Source organism: Camelus bactrianus, chromosome 2 (genome assembly GCF_048773025.1).
Source record: "Camelus bactrianus isolate YW-2024 breed Bactrian camel chromosome 2, ASM4877302v1, whole genome shotgun sequence".
Classification (NCBI taxonomy): domain Eukaryota; kingdom Metazoa; phylum Chordata; class Mammalia; order Artiodactyla; family Camelidae; genus Camelus; species Camelus bactrianus.
This window is the reverse complement of record NC_133540.1, coordinates 63,977,786-64,003,386: the sequence shown is the minus strand read 5'-3', so window position 1 is coordinate 64,003,386 and position 25,601 is coordinate 63,977,786. Positions and strand designations below refer to the sequence as shown.

Below are 25,601 nucleotides of genomic sequence, written 5' to 3'. Positions count from 1 at the left end.
TTTACTTTCTTTTTAGTCTCTGAACCATAGCAAAAAGTTTCTCAGTTTTAAAATGAAAACTATTATCTACTTAGTCTTGATTCTAAGCCAAACTCATTACCAGTCCCTTCCATAACTAGTTACCTAATTCTTCTTTGAGAAAACCCCTCAACTATTCCAGTCTAGATTCTTCAAACTTAGTTTATCAAGTAGACTAAAAACGTAATTAGAGCTAAATGGAAATTAATGCCCAGCATGGTACTGGGTACTGAGTACTGATGGAATGAGGAAATAAGCCACAGATGAAGCATCAAGTTGTTCATGCAATTTATATAATTTTAAAATTTTTATATAATTTCAAACTTACAGGAAATTTGCAAAAGCAGTACAAGATAAATTCCTACACACCTGTACCCAAATTGGCTACTTACTAACATTTTGCCCCCTTTTATCATCAATGTAGTTTTATAAATGTGATGATGTATAGTAAAACGATTTAATAGCAACTATAATCTATCAATATTTTTTAAATGGTTCAAACTCAAGCTAAAGGGAACACCACTTTGCTACAAGTCCAAACCTAACTACAGTCTTGAACTGCAAAGCTCACTGGATTCAACCAGATCTGAAGCCCATACATAATTATGGGTGATAATCTATGTCAGGACACCCAAAAGTTTCCAAAGTGACCACAGTGACATCGATTTCAGCATGAACTTAATTTTCAAAGGAGAATCACTAATGGCCTTTGAAAAAAGTTGTTATTGTTAAAACAATAACAGCATATTTATTTTTAAAAAACTCACAAATGAAAAAGACTCCTAACCAAAAAGTAACTGAATGGTAATAATCAACCTCCCCTCCCCCCCGACTTTCCAGCAACAATCAATATAGCTACCACCCAGAAATCTCGTTCTGTTGTGACATCTGAACCTCCATTTCCTTTGGAAATAACAACAAAGCAGTTTCTTTTTGATTATTTGGTATTTCTCAAAGCTAACTACAAGACCTCACAACCCTCCACGTTTGATGCCACAGATATTGCAATGGTCATGTACCTGTGATTTCCCTTAAAGGGCTGAGTGTGTATAGGAACTCCTCTTGGGGGTAGGAGAAGCTGTGGAGTTATAACTGGTTAATGTGGTGCAAAAACTGTCAGGGGAAGGCCTAAAACCACAGCACTGGTGCAGACTGGCCCACACCTAGGCGCAGCCTTGTGGGAGGACATCACCCGAGTACGCTGCCTTCCCTGGGAGAACACACTGTACCAACTCTTCCCTGAGTGTCTCGTCAGACGCCTGGCAGCAGGCGGACATGTTTCCTGGCTTCTTCAACCCGATTCTGGTTGCCTTCAGCTCCCGAAAACACAACCTGGATTCCCTCAGTAAATATCGGTGAGCGAAGTCACATGAAAAGATTGCTCCAGTTCACTCTTGCTGGTGGGTTCCCAAGGGTAAAATAATACTGTCCGTGTCTTCTCGGTCAGGAGGAAACCATTGTCACTGAATCTCCCCGCGATGCTCCCTACATCCAACCACACAAAGGGAGCGACTGCCGAGGTTGCCAGGTCAAAAACAAAAGTGTCCTTTCGCTGAGAGATGACGGCCTGAAAGAAAAAGATAGGTGAAGTGGAGGAGGGCGGAGCTCCCAGTGCTACATGCAGCCCCAAGCAGAGCAGCCATGTGGCCAGATGAGGAATGCATCTCCTACAGCTCTGGTTCTGCAACGGCTGATCACATATCCCACGCACCGGGTCATATACTGAAAAAAAGTATGTGGACACTGATTTAAGGTTGTGGAAAATTACCAAACTGTAATCTCAAAGCAAGGGTGGAAATATGCAGTCCCCAATTATTAAGGAGAATATTTCACAAGAAGCTCCAAGCTCTGTATCTTTTAGTTTTGTATCTTTTCCTCAGGGTCTTATCAAGAGGGGCCCATTTTTGCCGGAGGGCCGGGCGGTTTAAGTGACTTTCTCAGGGTATGTCTGGAGCAGGTTGCAGAGCGCAGCCACAGAGTGCACGCACCTTCTGTTCTTCTGAGGAGACCCCGCAATCCCCACAGCAGGCGGCCAGGCACCTACAAACGCCTACCGCTAGAGCTTTGTCTCTTACTGCGTAATCGGCAAAGTCACAGCATTAGCGCTTTTAACACGTGTGAGTCCCACACGCTATCAGCCAAGGAGAGTGCAGTTTAAGTCTTGTCATTAGTATACACAACTGGCCGAGAGTGAGGCAGAGCCACACCCTGGAGAGTGGGGGTTTGTGAGCCTTTCTCACTGTGAGAACACAGCTGAGTGGGGCCTGGTATTAAAGTGGCTGCATTTGTGGGAGAGGCGTAGCTCAGTGGTAGAGCACATGCTTAGCACGCACGAGGTACCGGGTTCAATCCCCAGCACCTCCATTTAAAAAAAAAAAAAAAAGCTGTGCATCTGTCACGAAACATGACTCTTCAACAGGCATACATGCCATAGTTTTGACATTGTAGGTTATATGTGACAAAGAATTTCCAAGGGCAATTGTTACTATATACAGCTTAGCCTTACACATCATGCAGGGTTCAGAGTTATGAATAAAACCTACTTTGACAGAAGCAGGAAAAAAAATGTAATCAAGGGTCAGAGATGCAGGCTTGAAGCTGGATGTCAAATTCCCAAATCATGCCAGCCACCTAATCCAATGAAGCCCCTTCACAGCTGCAGGCACACAGCCATCCACCAAGGCTGCCGGGGGCCTCCGCTACTCTGTCCCAAGGCCAGGGCCACAAGGGTCACTGGCTCACTCTTGTGCTGCCTTCTTCTGATTGGAAATCTCATCTCTGTGTATCTGACTGCAGAGCCCAGAGCTCAAGCTTGCACCCTAGTTTCAAGGGAGACAGGGAAAAACAAGTTCCCAGCACCCCCCGGGTATACCAACTCTGAGTGCCTCGCCCATGTTAAGCCTGTGATGATGTTAACCATCATGACTGTTATTACTACTGTTACTATATCCCTTTAGGAAAGGCAAAGCCTCATTAAAATCCAGATGAGGTAGGACAAAGGAAGAAGTCCTACTTCTCTCGCACCCTCCGTTGTCTCAAGTAAGGGAGGCCTAGGTAAAGAAAGAAAAAGATTTCAAAGTCCGAAGTCTACAGTCTAGATGGTTCTGTGCTCTTTCCGGGACAGAAGCTATGTAAATGTACACGCAATTTCCTTCATAACTGCTCTGCATCAGTTGTTACGGGTAGATTTCGTTAAGTGAAAATTTTCATTATTAATTGGGAAGGAATATACGATTTCAATTCAAGGGCTAAGATTTTATGGGATTATTTCTAAAGCAAATGTAAAAAAAATCCTCTCACTTAAGTCTTTTCAATGAAGTCAAAGTCTAAAACAAACTTAAAATTCATTAAAAATAGAGAATGAAACTTTCTAGAAAAATATTTTCAGTCACTACATGGCGGAGGGGAGGGAAGGAAGTTTCCAGTCTACTAGACAGACGCCAAATTCTCCGCCTGCACTGTTTTTGTAGCAGCATCCTATCCTGATCATCCCATTTTTTTCTTGGCAATGATAGAGATGTGGTGACTAAGCAACTGAGAAGCAATAAATCAAAGAGCAGCGTGAAAATTTTTTAAATTAATAGACTCTTAAAAAGCAAAATTAAGAGTTTCTACTGGGCTCCAATGTTTCCTGGCTACGGACTTTGAACACTTTACTCAGCCCCTCCAAACAAGTTTGCTGACTCGTCAATACAGATGGTAACACCTTAGGGTTGATGCAGGACAGCCCCCAGGACAGAGCCTGGAAACCCACGGAGGAACCATCAGTGGTGATGACCCCGGCCGCCTCTCCCTTCACTGCACCAGCCTGACCAGGGAGGGGTGATGGGACAGCAGCACGGGCAGGAACCTTAAACTCGGACAAATGCTGAACTAGCAATAAAAATCACTTGGTCTTTCTTTCCAGTGGAAAGGGGCCAATCTTCCCCAGGTCAACTCAGTATCAAGGGGAAATTTTGCAAAAAGCAGGATGCAGCTTGCTTGCCCCAGAAGTAGGACAGCCCCACAAGGCCACGGTGAGCCCAGACCACCAGTGCTTACAGTGATGTGTGCCTTTTGGAGCCCCTCAGCCTCCTTCAGTGAGGACAGGAAGTGATGGTTGGTTGGACTCAAGGGTTTGCTGCCAGTTGACAGGTAAAAGGAAACCACGCAGCTTCGCCTTGTACAACTCCTACATCTTCTTAGCAACTCAGGCACTGGCTCCTTATAGATGAGAGCAGACCCCCCTGCTTTCATCACAAAAACCTTAGTGGTCTTAGAGCACACGGGCTCCAGAGAACTCCACGCGTGGACCCTCACCTGGGGAGAAACAAGACAGAACAAAACCAAACACTTTTTTTTTAAGAGAATAAAAGCAGTAATAACAGATGAAAGTCAGAATCGCAGAACTGGTTAAGAGACTGAAACTTGGCTTTAACCTCAGCCCCAACAAGTACTAGTCATGTAACTAAGCAAGTTAATTCGACTTCTCTAAGTCTTCATTCTTCATGTGTAAAATTAGAAAAATAACTGCACTAACTTCACAGGCTGTTGTCAGAATTAAGTAAAATAATCTGTGGTAGGCACAGGACCCGGTGCATTGTAATGAATCCATAACCTTGACCTAGTCTCAGTGTCCTCTGAACTGCAGCCACCCAAGCCTTCTTTGAGTTTCTATCCTTTTATCCTCTTTTTAAAACATTGTTTTAAATACAAGTTCATTTTCCCACCTATACATTCTGAATAATTTTACTGATTTCCACTTTAACCTACTGTTTTAAATGACTCTTTACAAAGTTTAGGCTATTTCCAGCTTCTCCTGATTATAAATAGCCTTAGATTTAAATGGCATTTTGCAGTTTATAATTCACATTCATCTAATTATTTTATTTACTATTCATAGAAATCTTTTCAGAAAGCAGACTGATATCATTTTTACAGATGAGGAAACTGAACCAAGACATTAAAGTCATAGAATAAATTGCAGAATTTTGCCCTGAATATAGGTTTTCCGATGCCGAGGACAGCCCATTTTCTGCTATAGGCACTAGCAACATTGATACAAATTCATTTCTCTTTTCTTGTTTCCAAAACAAAAACAAAAACAAACCAAATAACTAAAGAAATCTCAAATTCTCCCTCATTCATAGGGAGAAAATAATCCAGGCAACTTACAGTGAGCGTCACGTTACGGTCTGAGTGAAGGTCTGACACACCGTAGATGAAAAACACATCATTATTCTCAAAACCCACCGGCAACAGCGGAGCGAAGAAATGCCGAGCAAAGTAATGAAGCATTTTCCACTTTCCTCCATATTCTAGGAAGAGGTTAGGAGATGGGCAGAGTCAGGCAGTCAAAAGTCACCGTCCACATGGGCCAGCTGTGTGACTTGTCATAATTCTGGGCACCGAGCACAGGAGGGACAGCCTACAGCGGAGGGAACCCATGTTTGCAAGGAGCATTTTGGACATTACCTCATGTCAGCCTCAATTTGGGTGAGGCGGGCAGGAACGTCTCACTTTTCAAATGAGGAAATGGAGGCTCACGCAGTTAAGTGAAATGCCACAGGCAGTATTTTGAGCCCAGACCTGACTCCTAGCTAGCACCTTCTCATATGCAATTCAGCTTCCAGGGGCCCAATGCACCCATGTTCCTTTTTCCTTTTTGTTAGAAGGAAATCAGCATTATGGGCAGCGAACATCTGTTACAAATATTCACTTGTAACAGTTACTCAGGAAAATTATTATTACAGAGCCCGGCCAAGTTGGTGGAGTAGGAAGACCCTGAGCTCACCTCCTCTCATGAGCACACCAAAATTACAACTATTTGCAGAGCAACTGTTTATGAGAAAGACCAACATCTATCAGAAAAGATCTTTTGCAACCAAAGATATAAAGAAGAAGCCACAACAAGATGGAGAGGAGAGGCAGAGTCACGTGTAGTCAGGCAAGACCCATATCCTTGGTGGCGACCCATGAATGGAAGAATAGCTAGAACAGCAGAGGTGCAAGGAGCGAGGGGTCTGATCCCCATCCTGGACTCTTCATCCCAGGGGTCCTGCACTGAGAAGATGAGCCCCCAGAATGTCTGACTTTGAAGGCCTGCAGGGCTTACTTTCTGGAGTCCCAGAGGGCTGGGGGAAATAAATTCCACTCTTAAAGGGCACAAAATCTCACACACTTGGGGACCCAGGGCAGAAGCAGTAATTTGAAGGAGCCTGGGTCAGACTGACCTGCTGATCTTGGAAAGCCTCCCAAAGAGGGAGGAAGCAACTGGAGATCACCCTGGGGATATAGACAGTGGCAAGTGCCATTCTGGAATGCTCCCTCTAGCTAATTAACACCAGGACCCCACCCCACCCACCAGCCTGTCCACACCAGTAGTGGGACACTCAGGCCAAGAAACTAGCTTGACAGCGACAAAGCCCCAACTACCAGAGACAGGCTGCCTTAAGACCGCCTGAGCCCAAGGCACCTCAGGACACAGCCCTGTCCACCAAAGGGCCCAGGGCCCGGCGCCACACAACAGTGCATAAGCACTAGCCCAGGATCCCCTGGGCACCAACCAGCCACCAATGGGCAGACACCAGCCCCAGGATCACTGCAGCCCTGCACCTGCCTTGTTAGGACACAGCCAGAACACCAGCAGATTGGCACCAACCCAGGGACCCTTCAGACCCCAGCCCCATCCACCAGCAGACCAACACCAGCTCCAAGAAACCTTGAATGTCTCAGCCAGCTGCCCTGGGATTAAGCCCCACTCACCGAAGAGGCAGTACCAGGTTTGGGATACCCCCAGATCCTGCAGCCAGGCAGCCAGCCATGTCAGGAACTGGCCCTACACATGAGCAGGCCAGTATTAGAACCAGGAACCCCGGTCCTGCAACCACCCACCCTAGAACCGAGCTCTGCTCACCAGTGAGCCAGCAGTAGCCCTGGGACCCCTAGGGTTCTGAAACCAGCAGCCTCATGACCCAGCCCCATCAATCAGTGGCCAGTAGGCCACCTACAGGCAGGGCCCAGGAACCAATTGGGCTGAGTGCCAGCCATGCCTACCAGACCACTGACAGTAGTCTGCCCACCACACAGAAGGACCTGTGCAGCCCACATTAGGGTGCACCCCTAGAGCATATAGCTCTGGTGACCAGAGGGGAGTGTGCTGCTGAGATGCATAGAACATCTTCTAAAAAGGGCACTTCTCCAAGCTCAGGAAATATAACCAACCTACCAGATACATAGAAATAAAAAGAGCAAGTTAGGCAAAATGAGGCAACAGAGGGTATGTTCCAAACAAAGGAAGGAGATAAAGCCTCAGAAGAGCTAACTGAAGTGGATAGGCCATCTGCCAAGAAAGAGTTCAAGGTAATGATCATAAAGATGATCAAAGGACTCAGGAGAAAGAATGGATGACTACAGTGAGAAGTTTAACAAAGAGAAGATATAAAGAAGAACTAAACAGATGGAACATACAACTGAAATGAAAAATACACTAGAAGAAATCAACAGTAGATTAAATGATAGAGAAATGGATCAGGGAGATGGATGAAAAAGGAATGAAAAGAAAATAGGACAGTTTAAGAGACCTCTAGGACAACAAGTGTACTAGCATTTGCATTAGAGGGGTCCCAGGAGAAGAAAGAGAAAAAGGCAGGGAACATATTTGAAGACACAATAGCTGAAAACGTCCCTAACCTGGGAAAGGAAACAACCAGGTCCTAGAACATAGACAGTTCCAAACACAGACCAAGCCAAAGAGGTCCTCACCAAGATACACTGTAATTAAAATGGCAAAAATTGAAGAGAATATTAAAAGGTAAGGGAAAAGCAACACATGATAAGGGCACTCCATAAGGCTATCAGCTGATTTTTCAGCAGCTCTGCAGGCCAGATGGGACTGACATGATAAATTTACAGTAATGAAAGGGAAAAACCTATAAACAAAAATACTCTACTTGGCATGACATTCATTGAGATTTGATGGAGAGATTAAAAGTTTTACAGACAAAGCCTAAAAGAATTGGGCACCACCAAACCAGCTTTACAAGAAATGGTAAAGAGACTTCTCTAAGTGAAAAAGAAAAGGCTACAAATAGAAACATGAAAATTATGAAAGGAAAAAGCTCTTTGGTAAAGGCAAACACAAAGTAATAACAACCATGTACAAAGCCAGTAGGAAGGTTAAAAAATAAAAGTAGTAAAGTCATCTATACCCACAATAATTAGTCAAGGGATATACAAAAAGGTATAAAATATGGTAACAAAAACAGTAATCATGGTGAGAACAGGAGAGTAAAAATTCAGGGTTGTTAAAATCCACTTGAAATTAAGAGATCAGCAACTTAATCATGTATTATGTTATATTATATAGATTGCTATATATAAATTTCATGGTAACCACAAAGCAAAAATCTACAATAGACAAATACCAAATAAAGGGAAAGGAATCCAAACACTAAAAATAGTCATCAAATCAAAACGGAAGAAAACAAAAGACAGGAACAAAGAGAGCTACAAAAACAAACCCCCCTGCCAAATTAACAAATTGGAAGTACATATCTATCAATAATTACTTTAAAAGTAAATGGACTAAATGCTCCAATCAAAAGATACAGAGTGGCTGAATGGATACAAAAGCAAGATCCATATATATGCCATCTATAAGAGACTTCAGATCTACAGACACACACAGACTAGAAAGTGAGGAGATGAAAAAAGGTATTCCACACAAATGGAAGTCAAAAAAAGCCAGGGAAGTAATATTTATGTCAGGCAAAATAGGCTTTAAAAAAACCTGTTACAAGAGACAAAGAAGGACATTATATAACAAGAAATCAATCCAAGAATATATAACAAATGTAAACAGCTATGCACCCAGCATTGGAGTATTACATACATAAAGCGAATATCAACAGACGTAAAGGGAGAAATTGACAATAACACAGTAAGAGTGGGGACTTTAACATCTCACTTACATCAATGGACAGATTATCGAGACAGAAAATCAATAAGGAAACATTAGCTTTAAATGACACATTAGACCAAATGGACTTAACATATATATAGAACATTCCATCCCAAAGCAGCATAATACATTCTTTTCAAGCATAAATGGAACATTCTCTAGTAGTAGTTTGGTGCAGCCACTATGGAAAACAGGATGGAGGTTCCTCAAAAAACTAAAAATAGGACTACCATATGATCCAGCAATCCCACTCCTGGCTACACATCCAAAGAAAATGAAAACACTAATTTGGAAAGACACATACACTCCAATGTTCTTAGAAGCATTATTTACAACAGCCAAGCTATAGAAGCAACCTAAGTGTCCATCAACCCATGAACAGATAAAGAAGATGTGGTATATATACATGATGGAATATTACTCAGCCATAAAAAAGAATGAAATAATGCCATTTGCAACAACATGGATGGAGCTGGGGGGTATTATGTTTAGTGAAATAAGTCAGACAGAAAGATAAATACTGTATGTTATCGCTTATAGTGTAGTCAGAAAAATAAATGAGTGAATAGAACAGAAAGACTCACAGATATAGAGAACTAGCGGTTACTAGTGGGGGCGGGGCAAGATAGGGATAAAAGACTAAGAGGTACAAACGACTATGCATAAAATAAGCTACAAGGATATATTGTACAGCACAGGGGATATAGCCAATATTTTATTACTTTCAATGGAGTATAGTCTATAAAAAATTTGAATTACTATATTGTACACCAGAAGCTAACTATAAACCAACTATACAATAAAAAAGAGATAAATTTTTAAAAAACACAGCTAGTTAGAACTCAAAGTCCCCTTTTCCCATAGGCACAAAATCCTCTGAGCAGAACAAAACTACCACTATCACAACATGGCTGGCAAGTTCAGTCTGGAGAGCATCCAAACCCAAGACAATTAATGACAGGTCCTCAAACAGAGCTGGAAGCTGTCGAGGACCTATAGAATCCTGCCACCTGTCGGCATTCTAGTATGCTAACCACACAAACTAAAAAATATTTCAGCATGCCTCTATTTCAGAAAGAGATCCTTCTCCATAAAACAGTGCACCGCGAAACAACTTGAGAGGGAGGGGGAGAGAGAGGATAGGGGAAGTGCTTTCAGCCTTCACCAGCACAAGCTGTTAAGATTGAGGAACATGGTTTTGAGGTTCAGCTAGGACTAATTTCTTTAGGTTTGGCAAAATATCAACTCTCTAGTACTTCAGTTCAATTCCAACTCTTAGTATTTCCCCTTAAAAGTAACAATGGTGGGGGAAGGGAGGAGAGGCCTTTCCAATTAGATCTACAAAAAGAATGAGAACTTATATTTGCAAAATTTTCTCATAAATGGAAGATTGCTCAGACCTGAGGTAATTTACACACTCTCCAGTGTGACATCCATCACAAGGGAAAGGCTTCAGCAATCAAGGCCACAAACAGAAGACACTCAGGAGAACAATAATCGAAGCAAAATGTCTCAGTGATACACACCCTAGTTACTAATCAGTGACAAAGTCTGGATGCCAACAAAATAGTCTGCAGAACCGTGAAAATACTACATGATTTCTGGCTTTGCCATTAGCTCTGTATCCGTTCAAGTTTATAAGCCAAGCAAAACGCCCAGGTAGATTTTCAAGATATAACTATAAATGAGACAGATTTTTTAAAAAGAAATAAGAATCTGTAGATTCCAGGCAGCTACTGATCCCTTTCAAGTGTCACCATTTGATAAGAGGTGGCACACCTCCTCTACCTGCACACACTACAAGCCAATTAGGCAGAATTAAACAGAGGCTCTGAGGCTCCTGAGAGCAGGAGCAGATATAACACAACTTGTCACAGCTTTTCCCTGGCACTTGTTTTTTCTAACAGGTCCAGGAGAGGGTGACCCTCTCCATGAACACGTTCTCCTGCTAGAGTTTAGGAAACAGACACATTCTTGCTCTGCCCTCATACTCTGGTACCCTTTTTGAAGAACACAGATAGGGTCATTTAAGGCAATAGTTACAAATGCTGGGCTCTCCTGTTTCTTGAACCAAACGCAGCTTCAGAAGTCCACAACCTCATCCACAGACAGAAAGCCGGGTCAGGCTCTAAGTGTCTCTGAACAACATCTCCTTGTCCAGCTTAAGCGTCCCAGAAAGCCACTGCCCCACAGTTCACCCCTGATTCTCATTCAATACCCTTTTATCTGGTTGGTGCCGATAAAGAGTTTGATCAGGGAAAGCTGATCAAGACTAGAGTTCCCTGCAGGAGGTGATCGGCCCTAATCAAAGCACGTGGGCAACGAGCCCCGTGGCTCTGCATTCAGCTTGTTTAAGAGCCTCTCTCAGCAAAACGGCCTTGCCTCATTTTTGACCCAAAACTTTGGTTCACATTATTAACTGAACTTGGCTTCAAATCACCCATAGTGATGGCCAACGATTCATTACTACTTCTTAATTTTTCAAATAGATGGAATAATTCAAACTACAGGTACCATGCCAGTCACCCCACCTGTTGCTCGTTGAATGGGTTCAACTAATAACCCTTCCGGCTTGGATTTCTGTCTCTACTCCCCTTCCCCTCAAGAGATAAAAAGGGCAAAATAAAAGTGACCTTATCGACTTGAAGGGGAGTCAGCAAAGGGACATTTTTAACACTTAGCTGAACCCACCTTTCACTTGGTTGAATTCTCCTAAACAGAAAAAGGGATGCTGGGGGAGAAGGGTATAGCTCAGTGGTGGAGTGCATGCCTTGCATGCATCAGGTCCGGGGTTCAATCCCCCATACCTCCATTTAAAAACTAAATACACCTAATTACCTCCCACCACAAAAGAGGTACTTATGTAAATGCTCCTTTTGCCCTGGAAAGTCCTCTTCAAAATTCTAAGGAACAGTTGGTAGATACAGGGCTGAGATCTTCGTGCATGAAACTTTCCCTCCGTTCACCTGCTTTTGTAACTGCACAGCACAGAACTCGTGAGGTTCCTAGAAAAAGCGAAGGCGGCTGGGGTAGTGGCAGGTCCTAGCCAGAGAGCCTCCTCTCCCTGGAGCTCTGCTTGGGTTGATCTGACCCCTCCAGCTCTGTGCTCTCTCAGTGCCCCTCCCCACAGGTACTGCTTTCTCTCCCCCACACAAGAATGCTGAAACACTTACCTAGAGAAGACCAAGAAGGAGCCTGCCAGATGTCATTCAACTGCCAATAAAGGGCCCCCATGGTGTGCCCTTCTCCATCCACTATCTCGCTGCGACTGCGCCGGTAGAATTCAGTTTCTGTTTTGACACACTGGGCCTGCATCACCTGATTCAAGGGAGACATCAGAACACAGGTGTTTTTGTTTGAGGTGAGGCTGTTTATATCTGAGAAAAATACAGGCTTGAGGGTTTTTTTTTAATCAAATTGAATAAATAAGGGAATTTAATTAGTAGCATACATACCACTATTATACTAGATCTGAAACTAACCCCTGAGCATGAGAAAGTGTAACAGCTGGGCTTGGGGGAGGCTTGGTGTCTCGTTTATTCTAACAATGGGTAATCACAGAAATAGGATGGAGTAGAAGGTTCTTTGATCGTGTAGGCAATGACTGAAAACAAATACCGATTCCAGAACAAAAGCTGTATGTCCTTGGCAGTGATGGGTTTGACTAATGTGTTCACAGCTGTTAAGGAAATGTTTTATTAGAAAAAAATCTATAGGAAAAGAACATCATGACTCTGATATTGTCAAATCCCTAACCCCTTTTCCCTAGTCAAGCAATTGCTTTTATACCATGACTTTTGATAGCATGACTTTTGATAATGTAACATTTCTTATGAATGCAATTCCTTCCTTATAGCAGAACAGATGGTAAATTGCAGCAGAGAGACAAGTAAATTTAGTTCTTGTTTCAGAGGCACAAAAGAACTTCATGCAGGACCCTTAATTACTGTCATCATCATTGAAAAATCAGTCTCCTTTATTGCTGCTGCTACTGACACTGGGCATCACATGCTCTCAGCTCGGAGCTGTAGTTAGAAGAGGCTCACAAATAAGGGGTCACTGGGCTCATCAGGAGAGATCACCAAAAAGAACCTGGAGAGGCGATCCCAGCTGTAAGGAATCCCCAGTCAGAAAAAAGGACGGACTTAGAGTAGGGCCTGGATTTTCACAAAGGAGGAAAAAGAAGTCTGCAGACATGGCCACAGAGACTAAGCCCAGGTGCTTTCTTGTAAAGCTAGAAAATCTCCAGTGAAGGCAGAACCTTTAGGCAGAGAAGGGCTGGCTACTGAGCAAATCACAGATGAAGTTACAGCTTACATGAGGCAGAGCTGTAAAGCCCTAGAAGGGTCAGGCAAGAAGAAATCACGACCATTTGATAAATACTGAGTAACTACCTACATGTGTGTTGTATGCTTGTAATGGTTAAGCCCCACTCCCAGCAAAAAAAGACAGCCCACCCTCGTGGAGCTTACTGGCTTGTGTAGAAGACAGGCCTTAATCAAAGAATCACACAAATATATGTAAATTTTAAACAGTGATAACTGCTAAGAAGGAGAGGTGCTCAAGGTTAGGAGCTGGATAGCAGGGCAAATGGGCTTAGCTGAGGGGTGAGGAATGGCCGCAAAGTAGAGGATAGAAAAGAAGAGAGGGCAGAACCTTGCAGCCAGAGAGGATGGCGTGTGGCGAGAGGAGGGCGCACAGCGGAGAACTGAAAGAAGGCCAACGGGGCCCGAGCTCAGAAACGCAGCAGCAAAGGAAGCAAGGCTGGTGGGAAGCAGGGGCAGACCTGGGAAGGTTTGGGATGGAGCCTAAAGGCAACTGGAAGTCACGGAGAGCTTTTCAGTGAAAGGCAGAAGTGGCCAGATTTGCATTTCCAACAGGCGACTCTGACCACGAAAAGGAGTCAGGGGCTAGAGTGGATTTACGAAGGCCACTTAGAAAGCTCTTACCATCTTCCAACAAATAGACGACGCCAGCTGTGAGCAGGTAGAGAAATGCCTTTCTCTTTCAGACACCAGACCACTGGGACCATAGCGGTGATGATAGGCAAAAAATACTCGAAAGACTGTCACAGAGCAGCCAGGGCACCAACTCAAAACGACCACAGGACACTATCTGAATAGATTAGTCTAACAAACACTGAGTCAGAGGGAAAACATAGAAAAATAGGCCTAAAAACTATGATCTATGACAGTCAAGTTAGTCTGCAACTATGAGATGGGCTGGGACCTGGGACCCTTTACCAGAGTCCTTGTACCTAGACAAACATCTCCTTGAGCAACAGAATACAAAGAAATTACAAGAGACTGAAAATAACTGCACTCTAGCACAGTTGGGGCAATTATGAACAAAGATACAAAAAGGCTACAAACCAACAGCCGTGTCTGAGGTGCCAGGAGCACAAGCAGGGCGCTGCGCGTCACCCCTGCACACAGCACCACCACCTAAGTTGTACCTCCTGCCCGACTCACTGACCCGCCCCCACCCTCACCCCATTTAAGGAAGCACCTGGCCCCACCCCCTCGGGGAGTGAGCAAAGGCACCTGTTTCTTGTTTTCACTCCCTCCGGCTGCAGCACTAGTCCCAGCAAAGCCTTGCCTGAATTTCTCCTCTGGCTTCTTATCAATTTCTATTGATTAAAGAATCCAAGGACCCGGGTCAGTAACAATTAGACCCAGGATTTCTAACCACTTTCCTTATAAACATACCAATCTTGTCTGAACTAAACTAAAGAAGAAAAGAGATTTATCTACTTCTAGGCCTGGACAGCTAGGCACGGAGAAATCAAGCCCCTTGACGAAGCGTTCACGTGTTTGCTGAGTTTACTGCACCAAATCAGTGCTGCAGAGCAGCTTTTGGAAAGTTCAGGGAAAATGAAGCAGCCAAGTGAAATCTCAGTGGAAACAGATCTGAAGGCAGCACCGATTATCAATCCATGCCCACTGGAGATTGCGCCTCACATCAGCATGGAACGTAACCTTTCTGTTTCTTTTAAAAATCTGATAACACCTGAACTTATTTAAATCACCTGAGCTTCCAAACAATGCTCCCACCAACAGAGCTAAAACTGACCTGTGGGCACAAAATCAAGCCAGCCCCAGTCCCTGCGCCTGCAGCACACTTCCCCAAGGCACTGAACGACAAGAAGTCTCTGTTCTCAGGCTGAGACTCTTGAAAAATCAGCCATGGCCTTATGGACTGTGCATGAAGGGATCTCAGAGGAGAAGATGGGGAAGCCCTCATCGCACCAACGAGGAACAACATGGGGAGAGGCATTCTGGTCACCAGACATTCCAGAAGCTGCTGGCCCAACCCTCACAGGCCAAGCAATGCTCAGTGAACGGCAACCACCATAGACACTCCACCGTGGGTGCTGACCCACAGTTCTGGAACTCCCAGGACCCGCAGTAGCTCCGAGTCTGGGCCATTCCTGATACACCAAAGAAGCCAAAGAACCTGCAGCATTCTGCTGTGGGACTTGGTTCAGCATGGACTCGGGAGTGGAATGGAGGGAGGGACATCACTCAGGAAGTTTGGGCCTCAAATCACTTTCCTTGGATTCAGATTTATAAAATAGGGTGAATAGGAGAAAAGTAAAAAACAGAATTTTGAGGTGAGAAACAAAATATCAGTGTCTACCCAAGTAGGAAATTAAGTCATCTCTTTCAGGCAACAATGAAAACGTCCAGGGCAAAGACATACCTACTGAACCAGTCATTCTCATGCTGACTGGGTCTTATCCAAAGGATGACTAGGTGTTTTACAGACTGCCTTGGTAGAGGTGGCCTGTGTTTTCTTCACAGTGAATTTAAGTGTCTTTTCAGAGGAAAAAAATCTGATGAGCAGCAGGTTATTTACAATGCTCCAAATTCTTTCCCGATCTTTATGTTAACATATATTGTAACTCAGAGAGATTTTTCTAATTTTTTTTTATTGAATTGCAGTTGACTTACAATGCTGTATTAGGTTCAAGTGTGCAGTAAAGTGATTCAGTTATACGTATATAAATATATTCTTTTTCAGATTCCTTTCTATTTTAAATTATTACAAAGTACTGAATATAGTTCCCTGTGCTATACAGTAGGTCCTTGTTGATTCTCTACTTCATATATAGTAGTGTGTATATGTTAATCCCAAACTCCTAAGTTATCCCCAACTCCTTTCCACTTTGGTACCCACAGTTTGTTTTCTCTGTCTGTGAGTCTATTTCTGGTTTGTAAATAAATCCATTTGTATCTTTTTTTTAGACTTCACATATAAGTGATATCATATGATATTTGTTTTTGTCTTAACTTCACTTAATATGATAATCTCTAGGTCCATCCATATTGCTGCAAATGGCATTATTTCATTTTTATGGCTGAGTAATATTCCATTGTATGTATACACTACATTTTCCTTATCCATTTATCTGTTGATGGACATTTAGGTTGTTTCTATGTCTTGGCTATTGTAAATAGTGCTGCCGTGAACATTGGGGTGCATGTATCTTTTCAAATTAGAGTTTTCATCTTTTCTGGATATATGCCCAGGAGTAGGATTGCTGGATCATATGTAACTCTATTTTAGTTTTTTAAGGAAACTCCATACTGTCCTCCATAGTGGCTGCACCAATTTACATTCCTACCAACAGTGTAGGAGGGTTCCCTTTTCTCCACACCCTCTCCAGCTTTCATTACTTGTAGACTTTTTAATGATGGCCATTCTGACTGGTGTGAGGTGATACCTCATTGTAGTTTTGATTTGTCGTTCCCTAATAATTAGCAATATTTAGCATCCTTTCATGGGCCTGGTGGCCATCTGGATGTCTTATTTGGAGAAATGTCTGTTTAGGTCTTCTGCCCATTTTTTGATTGAGTTGCTTGGTTTTTTGAGATTAAGCTGTATGAGCTGTTTGTATATTTTGGAAATTAATCCCTTGTCAGTAATATCATTTGCAAATATTTTCTCCCATTCTGGAGGTTGTCTTTTTGTTTTGTTTGTGGTTTCCTTTGCTGTGCAGAAGCTTTTAAGTTTAGTCAGGTCTTATTTACTTATTTTTGCTTTTATCTCCATAACTCTAGGAGACATGTCAAAAAATATATATGGCTGTGGTTTATGTCAAAGAGTGTTCTGCCTATGTTTTCCTCTAGGAATTTTAGAGTATTCAGTCTTACATTTAGGTCTTTAATCCATTTTGAATTTATTTTTACATAAGTCATATAAAGTTCTAATTTTGTATTCTGTGCTCGCTTAATTTTCATATATGTACATTTCCATGCAATGTGCCTACATTTTCTATATATCTGTTTTTAAATGGCTATATAGTTATGTCATTGGTCGATTAGTTATTCTCCAATAATTATGAGGCTTTTGAATGATCTCCCGTTTTTTCTTTAAATACAAGAGCTAAGAACATTTTATGTTCAAATTAATTTCTTCGCTTCTTGTGTTGTCTCTTTTGGTAATAACATACAACACATTTCAAAGTCCCAGTTGAATATTGCTATATTATGTCCCAGTCAAGAGGCTAACATAAACTGGTGGTGTCCCGGCTGCACTCAGCCCCACTCAGGGTTTAACTGGCTCACAGAGAAGGTGTTTTTTGTTTCTTATTGTTGATGGTGTTGTTTAATGTCTTAAGTCAGAGACTGTATGCTCTTTTCTGCCACAATCCCCAACATTCAAACTCTTATCCATTTAAATTACCTACCTGGCCCATAAAAACATTTGAGTTTTCAATCCCTAAATGATTCCAATTCTCAGAACTACCTGCAAAATTTATCTATTTCTGTATATCTATTCTAAAATTTCCTTGCTGTAATTTACCTTTTCTGGTTTAACAGGTAAACATTAGTAATCCTGCAGAATTTTTAAACTTAAAAAAAATTTTTTAAATGCAAGCAGGACCCCTAACCCTGGCTAGAAATGAAAGGAAAGGAGCAGTAGGTGAGCTCTAACTAGTAGCCTACCACCCCTGAACTCAGTGTGAAAGTCATAACCAGGGCTCTTCAGTGCTCCGGGCTCTGACAGGTGCACTGTGCCGTGCCTATTATGTGGATCTGGGATACCCAAACCAGTGGGTGCCAGTCAGGGCTAATGAATGACACTTTTGTCCATAAAAATGCAGAAGCCCACTGCCCGCTCTCCGACTTAAAGGGAAAATGTATAATCCTACTTCCCTGGAGAAAAATCTCTGGCACTGCCTCTTTCCCGTTAAAAACTGTACCTATTTTATATACTCATGCATCCTTTCCTAAAGAGGGCAATCTCTACATTCAAGAAGGATAAATGCTTAGTCATTTTCTAGGTTACTCAATCCTGCTGTTAGCAGACAAATCTTATTTTAGTTTCAAAAATATGCCTATTTTCAGCAGCTTGCTTGATTATACTTAGGAAATCAGTCTCCTTAGAGAAACAGATGGTATGGGAAAAAGAAATTGGACCAGGACACCAAGACCTAGGTTCCAATTCCAGCTCTGCCACTGTGATGAAGGTTGCTGGCTGTCTACAGAAGCCCCTCATCCACTTCTGCCAGAGCGACAGAGCTGTAGCTCAGCTACACGCTCAGAATCACACCCTCTACCCTTGGATCCAGGGGAGCCGTGTGATAAGTTCTCCTGCTACAGTGGTATTTATATACTTTATGTACTTAAAATTATCCTGACAATAAGAATCAGAAGAATGAGTGAATCAATTTTCAAAATAAAATTTTTTTGAATTTCATAAAATATTATGCAGCCATTAAAAGGGATGAATTATAGCAAAACAGGGTGACTTCGTTTGGATTTCTATGAAGTAATATTCAGTGAAAAATCTAGCTGCAGAGATGTATAGTACTGTATTTCTGTAAATAGTACTAATAAACAATGACTAAAATTTTTAAAAAGAATCATCCAATAAAGCCATTTTTTTAATTGGATATAATTCATACCACACAACTCACCCTTTTACAGTTTACAACTCATTGGTTTTTAGTATAGACACAGATTGTGCATCTCCCTCCACTACTTAATTCCAGAATGTTTTCATCATCCCCCCAAAAAATCAGTGAACAGTGCCTCCTCATTCTCCCCTCTCCTCTGCTTCTGGAAACCACTCAATTACTTTCTGTCTCTATGGATTTGCCTCCTCTGGACATTTCATGTAAGTGGAATATACAATATGTGGCCTTTTGTGACTGACTTCCTTCAGTTAGCCTCAAGTTTTCAAGGTTCATCCAGGTTGTAGTGTGCACCAGTATTTCAAACCTTTTTATTGCTGATAATATTTCCTTGTATGGATATGCCACATTTTGTTCATCCACTCATTGGTTGATAAACATTTGGATTAACTCTTTGGCTATTATGAACATTTGTGCACAAGTTTTTGTTTGAACATGTTTTCAATTTTCAATTTCCTATATACCCAAGAGTAGAATTTGTGTGTCCTCCGGTAACTCTATCTAACTTTTTGAGAAAACCACAAACTTTTCCACAGCAGCTGTACCATTTGACATTCCCACCAGCAGCATATGAGGGTTCCAGTTTCTCCACATCCTTACTGTGATGGTTAACTTTATATATGAACTTGACTGGACTAAGGGATGCGTAAACAGCTGGTAAACACTATTCTGGATGTGTCTGTCAGGATGCTTTTAGTGATTCAATAGACTGAGTAAAGACGGTCCATCCTCACTAATGACAGTGGGCAGCATCCAATCGGCTGATGGCCTGAATAGAACAAAAGGGCAGAGAAAGGGCAAGTTCTCTCTTCTCTAGAGCTGGGACACATCTTATCCTGCCCTTGGACACTGGAGCTCCTGGTTCTTGGGCTTTGGAACTCCAGGACTTACACCAATGACATCTCAATTTTCAGGCCTCCAGACTCAAACTGAATTACACCACCGGCTTTCCTGTTTTCCTTCCTCTAGATAGCAGACTGTAAGACATCTCGGCCTCTATAATCATATGAGCCAATTCCTATAATAAATCTCTTTTATATGTCTGTATATATCACTTCGGTTCTGTTTCTCTGGAGGATGCTGACCAATACACTTAACAAAACTTGTTATTTTCTTTTTTTTTTAAATTCTAGATATACCGGTGGATATGAGTGGTATGTCATATGGTTTTGATTTCCACTTTCCTAGTGACTAATGATGTGCATCTTTTCATGTACTTATTGGTCATTTTCTTCGGAGAAATGTCTGTTCAAATCTTTTACCTATCTTTAAATAGGGTTGCCTTTTTCATTACTGAGTTGTAAGAGTTTTTGATATATTCTGGACACTAGATCCCTATTAAATAGGGATTACAAATTTTTCTCCCATTCTATAGATTATCCTTTTGCTTTTGTGATAATGTCCTTTGACACACAAATGTTTTTAATTTTGATAAATTCCATTTTTTTTCTTTGGTTGCTTATGCTTTGGTGTCATATCAAAGAAAATGTTACCTAATCAAAATTCACAAAAATTTACACCTATGTTTTCTTCTAAGAGTTCTATAGTTTTAGCTTTTACATTTTAGGTTAATTTTTGTATATGGTGTGAGGTAGAGGTCCAAATTCATCCTTTGACATGTGGATATCCAGTTGTTCTAGCACCATTTGTTCAAAACACTATTCTTTGTCCATTTTATTGTCTTAGCACCCTTGTAGAAAGTCAGTTGACCATAGATGTATGTGTTTATTTCTGGACTCTCAATTCTATTCAGTTAATCCATATGTTTGTCCTTATGTCAGTACCACTCTGCCCTGATCACTATAACTTTGTCATAAGTTTTAAAAGCAGTAAGTGTGAGTCTTCCAAATTTGTTCTTCTTTTTCAAGATTATTTTGACTATTCTGGCTGCCTTGCATTTCCATATAAACTTCAGGATCACTTTTTCCATTTCTCCAAAAATGGTAGTAGGAATTTTTTACAGAAGTATAGTCATAGTGTGTCGATTCCTGGTGCACAGCATAATGTTTCAGTCATATATATACAGTAGTAGGAATTTTGATAGAAATTGTGTTGAATCTGTAGCTCAATTTGGGGAGTTCTGCTAGCTTAACAATAGTAAGTCTTACAATCCATGAACACAGAATGTCTTTCCATTACTTTAACTTCCTTCAACAATGTTTTATAGTTTTCAGTGTGCAAGTCTTAAATCTCTCTGGTTAAATATATTCCAAAGTATTTTATTCTTTTTGATACTACTATAAATAGGATTGTTTACTTAATTTCATTTTCAAATTGTTTATTGATTAAAATACAACTGATATTTGTATACTAATCTTATATCCTACAAAGGTGCTGAGTTAATTCATTAGTCCTAATAGGTTTTTAGGTGTTTTTTTGTGTGTGTGTGTGTGGTTTTCTATATATAAGATCGTCTCATCTGCAGATACAGTTTTTCTTCTTCCTTTCCAATGTGGATGCCTTTTATTTCATTTTCTTACCTAATTATGTTGGCTAAAATCTCCAGTACAATGTTGAATAGAAGTGGCATCTATTGAGATGATCATGCAGTTATTTTTCCTTTATTCTGTTAATATGGTACCTTACATTGATTGACTTTCATATGTTGAATCTTGCTGGTCTTGCAATCCTGGGATAAATTCCATTTCATTATGGTGTAAAACCCTTTTTCTATGCTGCTGGATTTGGATTGCTAGTATTTTTTTGAAGACAAGGGATACTGGTCTATAGTTTGCTTTTTTTTTAAATTGTAGTTATCTTTTCTTGGTATGTCTTTGTCCAGTTTCAGTATCAAGATAAAAATGTCTTCACAGAATGAATTAGGAAGTGTTTTCTCCTCTTCTATTTTCTGGAAGCATTTGTGAAGGATTCTGTTAATTCTTCCTGAAATGTCATTTTAGAATTCACTAGAGAAGCATTTTTGTAGAGGGAAGTTTTTTTATTACTAACTCAGTCTCTAGTTGTTATAAGCCTACAGTTTTCTATTTCTTCTTGAGTCAGTTTTCATAGTTTGCATCTTTCTAGGAATTTGTCCATTTTATCCAGTTTATATGACTTGTTGTCATACAATTGCTTATACTATTCCCTTATTTCCCTTTTTATTTCCATAAGGTCAATAATAATCTTCCTTCTTTCATTCCTGATTTAGTAATTTGAGTCTTCTCTTTTTTTTTCTTGGCCAGTCTAGCTAAAGGTTTTTCAATTTTGTTGATCTTTTCAAAGAACTCACTTTTACTCTTGTTCATTTTCTCTACTATTCCAACAAGGCCTTTTTTCATGTGCAAAATCTCTGAAGTCTACTTTACTTAACTGCTGAAAATTGATGTTATAATTCAACCAAACACCTCAACAGTTGTATAATTTCCCTTATCTCAGTTGTGAAGGGATATAATATTATAGTTTAAAAAGCAGAAATCTGCTCCATTCATTGCCCTGAGAACTTGGGGAAAATACTTAACCTTTCTCAGTCTCTGCTTCCTCTTGCCTAAATGGAAATTAATTAGAGATGCCTGGAGATGTTGTTAGACATGCACGAGAAGGTATACAAAACCACCTCAGGCCCAAGACCAGGTGTTCAGTAGACAGGCAAACAATGCTGACTGCCTGACTATTAAAGTACATAATGCATATAAATATGACATACTAGTATATAATATACTATGCTAGTAATCTCACCTTCATTCCCCTCCTTTACCCACCCTATCCCCATCCTAAAAGCTCAGCATAGCCTGGATCTCCATCATGTCTCAGTGCTGCTTACCAAACAAGAAACTGTCCCAGGCTAGCAGGTAGCATCAACACCTGACTCTCCAGCATATCCTGCTTTTTTCGCTTCATTCTTGTAATCAAGTTACTTGCACATGGGGAGTTAAAATGGACCCCTAAAGAATCTGAGTCTCTCAAGGACATCCCCAAGCTTCCAGTCCTTATTAATGCTCATTAAATATGTGAAGAAGAAATGAAAGCACTAGAGGGGGCTATAAGCTAAGGGATTAGTAAAGACTGCCCAGAGCCCTGCCTCCTTCTAGGTTCCAGCAAGAGGTCACACTGGCAAAGTCAGTCACCTAACAGGTAGTTTAGATTTGTTCATGCAGATAGTCAGTCCTCAACCTAAGCAGCAAGGTCTGTGTGACACAGCTTAAAAGGGTGGGCCTAGGAATATAGGTTATTTAGAATATAATATAACAGAATAAAGTAGGAGAATGAAAGGTGAGGCAAGATTATTTTGGAATATTAGAAGAATTAAAGAGGTAAGAGAAAGAGAAGAGAGGAAAGGATCTAAATACAAAAAAAACTTACTGCACAGATTTCTCAGTCAATATTTTTCTGAAAGTTGCACCAAAAGACTGCTTAACAGAGTATCTTAAAAAGTGGCACTCAGGCAAGTACCCTGTTCTTCAGAACAGTATGACAGACTATGAGGAAAAGGACTGGGAGTGGGAACAGAGAAAATGGAACAGAGATGTTACTTCTCATACACAGATTAAAGATGATTGTTCTAAAATCAAAGAAGCAAGAGGGAAAACTTGTTAGTCTAATGCTTCCTGTCTGTACTCAGTCAAGAAAGTCCAACACTGAAAACAAACAAACAAAAATCAACCATAATTATGATTTCTTTCATCTCAGATCCCATCTAGTATATCAGAAAGTCCCAGGGAAGAATTAAGAAGGACAAGTCCAATTCCGGGCCAATGCATGAGAGGACACTCGAGCTAAAGCAGCAGATAAAAGCCATCACCAACAAAAACCATCAACAAATAATCCTACTTGTACACCAGCTCCCAAGCAGGTACCGCTGATGCTCATGAGTTCAGAAAGAATAATTATTCCTGTTAGTTCTTTGAATGTGGTTTGAGGGAATAGATTAAGCAAGAGTATTAGAACGAACAGCTGGGAGGAGGAAAGCCACCATGGAGAACAACAGCTGAAAAGTTTCACTCAATCACAAACGAGGACCATTCCATTTCAGACATTAAAACTGAGACACTTTTATAGAAAATTGGCTATGAAAAGCTAATTAGGATGAACTGCAACACTTTAAAAGGGACAGATATCAACATAATCCTTAAACTTCTGTTCTATGAGGTAAGTTTATAAATTATATATCACACTGGCACAACCTCCCTAACTGATAAGATTACCATTGAAACATTAAAATTCTCTTCATGAGTTACCACCTCGCAAAAAAAGAGTATTCTTTTGGCTTACGGTTTTCTGCTTCAACTTGCATCCAGGGTTTTGTGTTTTCATACAGGAGAAAACTGCTGAGAGTGAGCATGAGTTTGGATAAAAATTGGTACATTCTTAGATGTGAAGATGCAAAAATTAAAATGTGATCATGTTTAACAAAAACGTCTGACCTCCTTCGGATCAACTCATATGACTGGGATTAGACTCTTCTCTCCCAGAATTTGAAACAAGTATAGTAAAAATATCAGATAAATAAGTAGCTGCTTTCCTATAGTCTTAAGTGTGTGTATTCATAGGTCCATGAAACAAAATAGGCAAATGAAAAACGTAAAATGTAAACGTTAAGGTGAAGATATTATCCAAAATTTAGGTCAATTATTTTCTTTGCAAGTTAAACACAAATTTGCCACATAATTCAGCAATTTCATTTACATATTTCTAACCATGAGAAATGAAATTATAGGTACAAAGATTTATATGCAAATATCCATAGCAGAAGAGTCAAAATGTGGAAATAATCCAAATGTCCATCAACTGATGGATGGATAAGTAAAACATGATACATGCATACAAAAGAATACTATTTAGCAAGAAAGAGGAGTGAAGTGCAGATATATGCTGTAACACGGCAAGAACTTGGTGAAAGGAGCCACATACCAAAGATCATATATCGTATGATTCCAGTCACATGAAATGTTGAGAAAACTAAAATCTACAGAAACGGAAAGCAAGTTAATGTTTGCCTGGGGTTGAAAGAGAGAAAGAAGAGTGATTGCGATTGGGCAAGAGGAATCTCTTTGTAGTATCAGAATGTTCTAAAATTGGATTATGGCAATGGTCACATGACTCAATAAGTACACTAGAAATCACTTAATTGTATACTTAAAACGAGTGACTTTTATGGTATGTCAATTATATCTCAGTAGAGCTCTTTAAAAATAATCCAGTAAGGTGCATAATGTAACATGAGCAGATTTTAAATGTACAACTCAGTGAATTTTAACATACGTATATACCCATGTAACCAGTACCCAGATCAAGATACAAAACTTTTTTAGCACTCCAGCAAGTTTCCTTATAGCCTTTCCTAATTATAATCCACCATCTTCCTCTGCAAGGGTGTTTACCACTAATTTTCTCTAAACCATCTTGATTCATTTTGTCTATAGTGAAACTTCAATGTTTCTTTTGCTCAACATGTCTTTGAGATTCACCCAAACAGCTGATATCAGTAGTTCATTTTTTTTTTATTGCTGTGGAGTATTCCACTGTATAAATATTCCACAATTTTTTTATAAATTCTTCTGTTAAAGAACATTTAGGTTGTTTCCAGTATGGAGCTATTATGAATAAAGCTGCAATGAACATTATTCTAGATGTCTGTTGGCAGATGTATGCACTCATTTTTCTTGGGTACATAGCTAGGAGTAGAAATGCTGATTCAAAGAGGAAGCAAATGTTTAGCTTGGATAGAAACTGTCATAAAATTTTCCAGTGTTTAAACAAATTTCCACTCCTACTAACAATGTC

General features: G+C 40.6%; 1 protein-coding gene across 2 annotated transcripts in view; it reads right to left on the bottom strand.

Moving 5' to 3' along the window:
- Positions 1-293: 293 nt before the first annotated feature.
- The window catches only part of MANBA (mannosidase beta), a 91,300-nt gene continuing 65,992 nt past the window's right edge, over positions 294-25,601 (bottom strand). Inside the window, exons 14-17 of one of the 2 annotated variants that reach the window (XM_010953592.3) lie at positions 12,133-12,277; positions 5,173-5,315; positions 4,060-4,317; positions 294-1,585 (exon numbers count right to left, since the gene is read on the bottom strand). In XM_010953592.3, coding sequence (XP_010951894.2) covers positions 1,361-1,585; positions 4,060-4,317; positions 5,173-5,315; positions 12,133-12,277 — 771 coding nt within the window. In that variant the 3' untranslated portion in view covers positions 294-1,360. Of the gene's footprint in view, positions 1,586-4,059; positions 4,318-5,172; positions 5,316-11,704; positions 11,965-12,132; positions 12,278-25,601 lie in introns of those variants that run through there. The other variant, XM_045515743.2, reaches the window with a different exon arrangement.